Below are 10124 nucleotides of genomic sequence, written 5' to 3'. Positions count from 1 at the left end.
AAATTTTGCTGGTCCAGATTTCCGGGGGAGTCTGCGTTTCCATGGGAATGGAGTATAACCCAGCAGCATCCCATTCTAATTACGCTTCAAACTGCCCTATCCAGTCAGATGAGGCGCTATCTGATTAGCCAGAAGAGCTAGGTCTTCGTGTCAACACCCCCACCGCCCGGCTGGTTCGCTTTAGTGGCAGATGTAGTCTAAGCACAAGACAGCGCCGTTGCTCTGGTGGAAAGGCAGTCGCGGCAGTAGCATCAACAAAGACATATCCTGGTCTGATACCAAGCTGTCTGTTTCTTGCGTCTTTCAATTCATTCCTTGTCGTAAGAGAGGATACGGGGCGGTGAGAAAAACAGAGGGCGGGAGAGACTGAAATGGTGTAAAGAACATCGCATCATTCCAGCTGGCTGCGTCTGGAATAGTGGCGCGTGGAGAATGGGATTGGGCTGCCTTGCCCAGGCAGGCACCGGAGCACCAGTGCCTTTTCAACGGATGTTCACTCAAACCCCTTCTAGCAGCGAAGTCGTCTCCTCACAGTGCTTTCCCCACGGCTGGAGGTGAGTTGTACATCGGGGCATTTCCATTGAACGCTTTCACTCATTCTCAGTAGCATCAAACAATGCAACTTTGAAGTATCAAGTATTTTTGGCCGGATTTAGAGATGATTCTTTTCTGCTGTGCAGGAATGTCGATATTGACCACTGATGAACTGCGCAGATTATTACCAAAGATATAAATGTCTTAAATTGAGATATTCAAGTGATGCGGTGGTTACAGTAGTAGCCTAGACAGTTAGACCTAAAGTAGCCAATAACGAGCCAGAAACAATTGTTGCAACACAGGGGGAGCGTTGAGATCGTTAATGTAAGTTTTCTTTCATTATTCATATCCATAGTTATGACTTGAAAACAAATAGGCACATTAATGTTGACAATAGCACAATCACCAAATGGCTGAAAAGAAAACTCTACAAGCATGCATGCTACAGTTTCAGTTCATTCGCAAGATGGACACAGTAGCCTGACATAGCACGCAACAGCACTACAAATTCATGGATCAGGCTAATAGTCAATTATATTGGCTGTATAGTATTGCCAAAAAAAGTTGCGCATCAACCCATGCAACAAAAAACAATCAAAAACACAAACAAACAAACAAACCAGACGATAGGCATGGGAAAAAACGTGCATTTATGACCACTTGAAGTGTTTCTTTACATGCAGGTGTTTTAATACCAGTCTTTTTTGTTGTTATTTTGAGTTTCTCATAGGAATTCAGTTTTTATTAATAGCCCAATTTCATTATGCACAGGTGCTCTCGCAGGTGTTCCAAGTGTTCATATTTATCACCCGTGTTTCTCCCAAATGTGTTCAAGTCTACATGAGTGGGTATTAAAATGATTAGATAGAAATGTTTAGCTTGTGGATAATTAAGTAGGCTTAAGCAGACTGTATCTCTGTAGTTTAGATGTTAGTGGTATGTGCTTACAGGCAGGGCCGCTGCTAAGGTTTTGAGGCCCGAAGCATAGCTGGTCAGGAAGCCCCCCTCATAAGTAAATAATAATAGTGATGATAATTATAATAGCAATAATAATACTACTACTAGTAATCTGCTAACAATAAATATATGTCTTGTTATGCAATTTAATATTTTTCAATCTCAATATAATAGATATCAATCTCAATTTAAGAGGCCCCAATTTTGGGGGCAAAGTGGTTGGTGCCCCAAGCAGTGGTTGGTGCCTTAAGCACTCGGCATACTCTATGTCTAGCGACGGCCCTGAGCCTAACTCAGATGTTTTAAAAGGCATCTGTCCTAAATGAGCCTTTTTGTAATTACACATGCCTCATGACTACAGAGGATGCAGCAGTATTTTAAACTCAGGGAGTCTTTGAGGAGCCTGTTGTTTTTTGCAAGATGCAAAATCATCAGCAATCAAATCAGATAGCAAGGCTCACTATTCGAGTTTGGTCAACCAGGTGTCCCTTTGGGTTCTCCTGTCAGTTGCCCCACCCTCTATGTGCTCCTCTGCCAATGGTGGCTCCCCCTGAGGTATCACAGGCACAGCTGGCAGAGTGTTGATTGAAAAACACCCGGAAGGCTAGTGAATCTGTTTGTCCTTCTGTGGTGTGTGTGTGTGTGTGTGTGTGTGTGTGTGTGTGTGTGTGTGTGTGTGTGTGTGTGTGTGTGTGTGTGTGTGTGTGTGTGTGTGTGTCCTTGCCCACACACACGCGCACACACACACACACACACACACACACACACACACACACACACACACACACACACACACACACACACACACACACACACACACACACACACACACACACACACACACACACACACACACTTTATTAACCGTTTAACCATCTGCCTTCAATTGATATCTGTTTCAACATGTGCAAACACGCACAAATTTACACGCATATCCACACACACACACTTATGCTACTCTCAAACAAACCTGTATCTTCTTCACTTTGATGAAAGTAGTGCATCAGACACATTACATTGATGATAACAAAAGTTCATTTTTAAGAGGCCCATTGACATTCAACATGGCTTCGTTTGTTGTGATACAATATTCTATTGTCTGTTTTGAAAGTGCAGTAAAATAAAGCCATCATTACTGAGCAGAGTGGACTTCTGCTTTCTGTATGTTCCATTTAAAATGCCTTTTTTTGTTCAAAACTCTCTATGCCCTGTGTGTGAATGTGTGTGTCCTTTCTGTGTTTCCAGATAACCTAAGGAATACAAAGATTTCGAAGGAAATCCAGCTCCATTCATTCACCTGAGTGTTTCCACAGTTGCTGTTGATGGGAGAACATCATTCCTCTCTGTGTTGACTGCACCAGGCCCCGATCTCTGACATGGTCACATGACTGCGGCTCTTCAACAACAAGCCAATCTTGCCTGCCTTTGGATGAGCCTTTGACCACTTTCAATTTTGACATAAGACTGTTTTGTTTTGCCCTCAGGAACATAGACTCAAGCATATGCATATACCTTCCTACACAAACGCAGGCACACCTACTCACTTCATTGCACACATGCTACTGACTTGCCATGAATCTGACAGTGAAGTTGAGGCGAAACCTGCGGCGGCTAGTGATCTTGTTGGCCACCTTTTGTGTGGTCAGTGTGCTGGTGTCAGCATATTACCTGTATGCCGGGTCCACCCAGGAGCTGGAGCTGACAGATGGAGCCTCCGGACCCGACTGTTCAGATACACAAGCTCTGCCCTACCGCCAGGCCGAGCCGCGGACACCTAGGCCCATTGACACCACCCGCAAGGACGCGGTAGTGCTGGTGTTTATTGAGAGTCAGTACTCCCAGTTGGGACAGGACATCATCGCCATCCTCGAGTCCAACCAGTTTCAGTACCATTCTGAGATTGCCCCCGGTAAAGGGGATATTCCCCCACTCACTCACAAGGGTCGCGGACGCTATGCGCTCATTATATACGAGAACTTGCTCAAGTACACAAACATGGACGCCTGGAACAGAGATCTGCTCGACAAGTACTGTGCTGAATTTAGTGTGGGCGTCATTGGGTTCCATCGGGCAAGTGAGAACTCTCCAGCAGTCCTACGCCTGCGCAGCTTTCCTGTGATCATGCACACTAACATAGGACTGCAGGACTGCTGTGTCAACCCACGATCACCCCTACTGTACATCACCAAAGCTGAGTTAGACCGTGGCCTGTTGCCGGGAGATGACTGGACCATCTTCCTGTCCAACCATTCTACTTATGAGCCCGTGCTTCTGGCTAAGCCGCACCTAGCAAAGCGTGGCAGCCTCCAGGAGCCCCTGGCCTCCACCCCTCTGCTTGCCACGGTAGTTCAGGACCTAGGGCTGTTTGATGGTGTCCAGCGCGTGCTGTTTGGCCACGGACTGAGTTACTGGCTCCATCGCCTGATCTTCGTGGACGCCATCTCTTATCTCACCGGCCGCAAACTTTCTCGCTCTCTAGAGCGCTACATCCTGGTGGACATTGATGATATCTTCGTGGGGAAGAAGGGAACGAGAATGAATGTCAATGATGTGAAGGTGAGGATCAGTTGCTGTCTGTTTTCACACTGTGTCCACATAGTTGTCCGAATACCTTTGCTGGAAAACTATTTCTCTCTATTTGGGATTAAGTTTTTTTTCCAGTTCAAAGGTGCTGTTCCCAAACAAACCATTTAGGACAGTTAGTAGATACAACTCATTTTACCATAAGAAAATCAGAGGAAAACCATGAAAAGAGTGAGGAGAAAAACATTTTATGACCATGTATATTTTCAGGCAGGCATTCTGTAAGGCACCACAAGAACTGCCATGTGCTTTAACTTGGCAGTGGTCTGTAATGCCCCCTGAGACAATTTGTTTCTACTGTCTTTGCATTAGACTGTTCTACGTTGGAGGTGGGGTGGGAGAACTACATTATCTTGGCTATGTTCACAGGCGTATTTGTAAATTATAGAGAGTTTTGTTCAGGACCATCAGTCAGAGGTTGCAAGTGGTGGTTTGTGCCCACAGACCGCAGAAGAGATGAGAAGAATTGTTGTTGGGATGTTAATGACTCATTCAAGCTCCAACTGACTCGTGATGGTGATTAATCAACTTGAAAATGGTGTCTAGTGTCCCTTGAATAATAATAACAATAGCAACAACAACAACAATAACAACAAGGATAATAATAATAATACATCAGTTTTGTGTAGCGCTTTTCATGGTACTCAAAGACTGTTAAGGAAGAAATTATGCCATGGCACCTTTAAATTATGTACCCCCCAAAAGAGCCAATGAATCCAAGGGCTGCAAGTGTTGTCATGCCTGAACTGGGTCAAACCAGCTTTCACTCTCAGTGCTCTTGTGACAGCACCGGAGTGCCCATATTTTCTATGTGACTCATGCTCCATAATATTCTGATCATATGTTAAGGTATTCATAGACAAAGGTATTCAATTTGCCATCATTCTACAGAGTTATTAGTTATTATTACAAACCTAGTGAAGTTTCTGGCAAGTCCTGTGGTGTGTATTCAGTTCACATGTGTTGTGTGTTGTGGAATGTGGTCTACATGGCTCTTTCATATGTGATGGAAGCAGCTGATTTTGGGCAACTACTACTGTCCGAGTAGAAACGGCAAGCTGAAACTAGAATGGTATTCAAGTCTCTCACGTGTGTGTGTGTGTGTGTGTGTGTGTGTGTGTGTGTGTGTGTGTGTGTGTGTGTGTGTGTGTGTGTGTGTGTGTGTGTGTGTGTGTGTGTGTGTGTGTATGTTTCAGAGAAAGGGGTATGTTTTCATAGATGTGTGCATAAGTTGAAATATGTGTCATGGTATTACAGATGTGTTTTCTGGCGGGCTCTGAGTGTCCATGGCATCCCTGTATACATGTCTGAAATTAATGGTAGTTCATTTTTGTTCACTGTTTTCGAGTGTGTGGGGTGGGATGGGGGTGATGGGGCCTGTGTTTCCTTGTGTTTGTATTGACTCAGTCAGTGGTTAAAAGGCTGTTTAGTGGGGAACAAAGGCCGCTGAATGGCGTTCATTCACTCTTTCATGCAGTCTTTCACGCGGCAGTTCCCACGTTACTCCTCTCATGCTCTCTTGCTCGCTCTCTGGCTGTCTGGCTGGCTTGGCTCGGCGAGGGTACCGGGCCAGTGGTTGGGCCTGTGGGGGCCTCCTTTGTCTGTCGACTTCATGACTTACTGAGATGCTTTCAGCTCAAAGAGCAGCAGCCAGGCTGACAAGCACATAAAACCTTCATGTTGGGTGGAACATCCCCCTCTTGCCTTTAAATCTCCCTCTTGCTCTCTCTCTTTCGCGCCCTCCCCCTCCACTGCTGCCCTTCTGTCTGCATGCTACTGTTCTCTTGGTTCCATGCATCTTTGTACTGTCCTCTCCTCTTCAGTTGTTCTGCAATGCTTGTTTTCTTTCTTGTGTCTGAGTTTCTCTCGTGTGCTTCTTGGTCTTGCCTCACCAATCAAAAGCAACCCCCCCTCCCTCTTCTCTCTCTTTTGGGGTGAGTGAAGAGCCGTAGCAGGAGGTATGGAGGAGATTAGCATGTAAATGTTTTAATCGTTCCACAGTGTTAGCCTCCCAGCACTGGTCCTTTCACATGCCTTTGCCTCACAGAAGCACTATTCTAAGACGTATGCATGCACGCATGCGTGCGCAACAGACACACACACACACATACTCAGACACACACACACACACACACACACACACACACACACACACACACACACACACACACACACACACACACACACACACACACACACACACACACACACACACAAACACACACACACACACACACACACACACACACACACACACACACACACACACAGAAAAAGGCATTGGGTCACGTAGGCAACGCCCACACATGAATGCTGAAACACACAGATACGGATGTGGGTGCACACAAACACAGGCGCAGGTACATTCACTTGCTTACTGTATAGTGTATGTGGGTAAACACCCACGCATGAAGAATGACACTCGTGCAGAAACACTCACTTGTTCAACACACAAGGTTGATATGAATGTTCAGATGGGTACTACTATCTGGCCTTTCACTTTAAAAGTACACAGTGCCCAATAAAGCTTTGAGACTGAAGCAACTACAAGTAATTCCATCCTTATGAATAGTAAGCTTATTTTCTAACAGGTATATATATATGGGTTCTCAGTGTTTATCAACACTATGTTATGAGGAGGAGCAAGACTGCAGCCAACAAAGTGAGCTAATTGTTTGACGGACAGCGGTTTCCAGCAATCAGAGATTGAGTTATGCGCAGCTGGGTTCGCGCAGTGAGGTTATAAACAAAATTTAGAATCCATACAGTATGAGGATGCTTCAGTGTGTAGGTTTCAAGGATCCTACGCCAGCTGAGATAGTATGGACTGTAGCAGCACTTGCACTCATCTGGGGGAGTGAAAGGTGAACCAAGTGCTGTCAGTTGCACCTTTGACAGGGAGCACTCCAATGGAGAGATATATATCAGGTGTGTGTGTGTGTGTGTGTGTGTGTGTGGGGGGGGGTCTGTGTGTGTGTGTGTGTGTGTGTGTGTGTGTGTGTGTGTGTGTGTGTGTGTGTGTGTGTGTGTGTGTGTGGGGGGGGGTCTGTGTGTGTGTGTGTGTGTCTGGGTCTGTGCGCATGCACATGTGTGTGTGGTCAAAAAGAAGCCACTGAGACCATCTACAGACATTGTATTCAATCTCGGTAGTTAATAGCTGATGCAGAGGATTGTGGAACAGAGCCGCTATCCAAGGCCCCTCCCCACTCACTCAACGCAACCTGTCACACCCAGAGCCTGACTGTTTCAGTCGCTAAGGGCGACCATGTGTTCCTTCAGAGGCTGCAGGTTGCCTGTTGTAGAATTAGCGCTCCATTCTGGGGAGCCTTGGAAATGTCAGACACTGAGATTCCCAATGGAATTTTGTTGGAACAGAGTAAAATGAGGCCGAAGTATGGGAGGGGCTTAAATGCCTTGGCTACTGTTTTTACTCTGCAGTGCCAGTGATGAGCTACAGGAGTCTGAGGGTCTGATTTATGAAGCAAATGCTGCTCTAGAACAGATTTATTCTCTCACCTGTTCACTTTCTATCTTTCTGTACTTTATTTTGCTTCTCTTTCTTTCTGTCTTTCCTCACATTTGAAACAAGTCAAGTCACATCAAGGATTCCATATATTTTTGTCTTTTTACCATCCTTCTCTTACCATAGCCTCATACTAATTTTGACCCTTCCACAAGCTCCACCCCCTTTAGCGACTGTTGCTATGTAAGTGAATCCAAAGGTTTTCAATTTTAAAATCATTGGAGTGTATGTTAGTCATACACAGCTCTTCTTTACCCAAACAAATTATATTTTGTTTGTGGCCATATCAGAGAGAAGTACACAGAAATAACTTCACATACCGTACATTTCAATTAGAAAGCCATGTACATACATGATATTAACATATCATATAATTAGCCAGTTATGAATTTTAAGCACAGAGACTTGTCAGTGTAAGACACAAGAGCCATAGCTTGTCACGACACTGCCATACAATATGGCAATGTAGCGTTTTTACTTGCTTTACTGAACTCCCAAGACTAGTAGTAGTTTTTGCGGATGTTGTGAGTTGAATGGCACACATTGCTGAGGCAAGCATGCATTGCTGAGGCAAGTACGAGTTACAGATGTTTAACTGAGCTGCAATGTACCTAAACGACCACCAGTTTGCAGTTGGAAGCAGTCGCTGTGAGCGTTGTCATGGATCAATTGCGTGTATTTTGCAGTGCATTCATATGGGATGAGGTTGATTTAATGAATACAATTACACACTTTGGCGCTTTGTGTGGCACTTTGGCACACTCTAAGTGTAGCCTATTCACAATTAAAACCAGAACATTAGTTGCAGCTTCTGAAGGTGTGTTTGTCTTGTGAACTGTCTTGGGTCATTTCCTTTTATGCTCAGTTCATAAATTCATAAACATTAAATACATCCCATTTCCTTGTAATTTGGTCTATATAATTCACTTGTTTTATAACAATGGCATCACATCCGCTTTTGCCAGATGTTCAATAACTCGAGAAACCGTGAAGTTTCCAAACAAGCAATCCACCTACACGTTATTAGTGTAGCGTACACCACATTACCAACTCTATCGCACGGCAATACCAACTATTATGGCATTTGAATGTGTGTGCAGGTTTAAGAGAGTGGGAGAGATAGAGGGCATCGATACATCCTTTTGCCTCAGCTTGGGTTGCATAACGATGAAGATTAGAGTGGAGAGTGTCTTCTTTCACTTTTTCTGTTGTGCTGCTCTGTCTTGTCTTGATCCTAGCCTGTTCTGCGGTAGCAGGTTGAAAGCAGGGCCCTGGGGAGAGATCCCACTGAAGAGCAGCCGCCAGCAGCAACAGGGAGAGTGTGAATCCTGCAGAAAGAGAGGGGGGAAGCAGTGGAGGACAGCGGAATGTGAGAAGTTAACTGGAGAAGGGTGTGTGGTGGTGCGGGGTGTCAGGGAGGGGAGGGGAGGGGTTAACACAGTTCAACATAGCAATGGAAATGCAAAAAGGGTCCTATTCTAATGTTTCTGTGGTCTAGCAAGTATCGATCGAGTGATATTTCTGCATGAAACCAAAGTAACATTGTGTTTGTGTGTGTGTGTGTGTGTGTGTGTGTGTGTGTGTGTGTGTGTGTGTGTGTGTGTGTGTGTGTGTACGTGTGTGTGTGTACGTGTACGTGTACGTGTACGTGTACGTTTACGTGCACGCACATGTGTGCGCATGTGTGTACGTGCATGTATGCGTTTCTGTGTTCAGGTGTCACACAGGCTCACAGTCATACACTCATTCCGAATATTACAGACAGGACACAATATTTGCCGAAAAAAATGGAATACTGTGCCATTAATGTCTTGCAAATGAACGCACACACGCCTACACATCATGAAGTAGTTGGCCTACACTATGTGGATGCTGCTTGTTTTGAGGATGTGATATACTGTACACTAGTGTGTGTGCATCTTTCATTCTCGCTGTCCATGGATCGGCACTTTATTTACATTCATTTTTTCGTTAATTTTCAATATTGTCAGATGGAGTATGATCAGTAGATTAATCTGCTCTTTCTGTGTTATAGCTTGTTTCTAGACACATCTCTGATTGAATGGAAGACTTCTGGTGAGGCAATTCTCCTTTCTGGAGCCACGGCCTAAGATTGCCAATTGACCAATCAACGAAATGTGAACTATGCCAAGTCAGTCACAGCAAACTAGTTTCTCCATAGAGGTGAATGGAATTTGTAAACAAGATAGCAGATATCCAACAAGTTTGGATGCTTCTCTCCATTTTCACGCAGGGTGTGGATTCAAACCATGTGCCATGATTCAAAGGCCTTGCTGCCAGGTGAATGTCAGCAAGCAAAACGGCATCAGTTTATTCTGAGCTAGCTGACACTCGCAGAGCTTTGATAGTCAACCAGGCAGTCAGCCCAGTACAGATAAGCTACCTATCGCGCAGATTATCCAACATGCTTTGTTGATGGCAATATCTGATCTGCAGCTGTCTCGTCAAATCGCAGTTAATTTTCTGCATCCAGAAGTTTTCTGTTGGATTGTCGATGCCGAAG

The 10124-nt window shown here is 44.8% G+C and overlaps 1 protein-coding gene across 1 annotated transcript in view; it reads left to right on the top strand.

Annotated features, from left to right (window-relative positions):
• The first annotated feature begins 343 nt into the window (after positions 1-343).
• The window catches only part of ndst3 (N-deacetylase/N-sulfotransferase (heparan glucosaminyl) 3), a 39674-nt gene continuing 29893 nt past the window's right edge, over positions 344-10124 (top strand). The window contains exons 1-2 of the mRNA XM_063220102.1: positions 344-554; positions 2740-4050. Of these exons, the coding sequence (XP_063076172.1) occupies positions 3067-4050 (984 nt within the window). The 5' untranslated portion in view covers positions 344-554; positions 2740-3066. The remainder of the gene's footprint in view (positions 555-2739; positions 4051-10124) is intronic.

The sequence above is a fragment of the Engraulis encrasicolus genome, chromosome 16, assembly GCF_034702125.1.
Source record: "Engraulis encrasicolus isolate BLACKSEA-1 chromosome 16, IST_EnEncr_1.0, whole genome shotgun sequence".
Classification (NCBI taxonomy): Eukaryota; Metazoa; Chordata; class Actinopteri; order Clupeiformes; family Engraulidae; genus Engraulis; species Engraulis encrasicolus.
The sequence above is the reverse complement of the archived record's forward strand: the minus strand, read 5'-3'. Positions and strand labels throughout refer to the sequence as shown.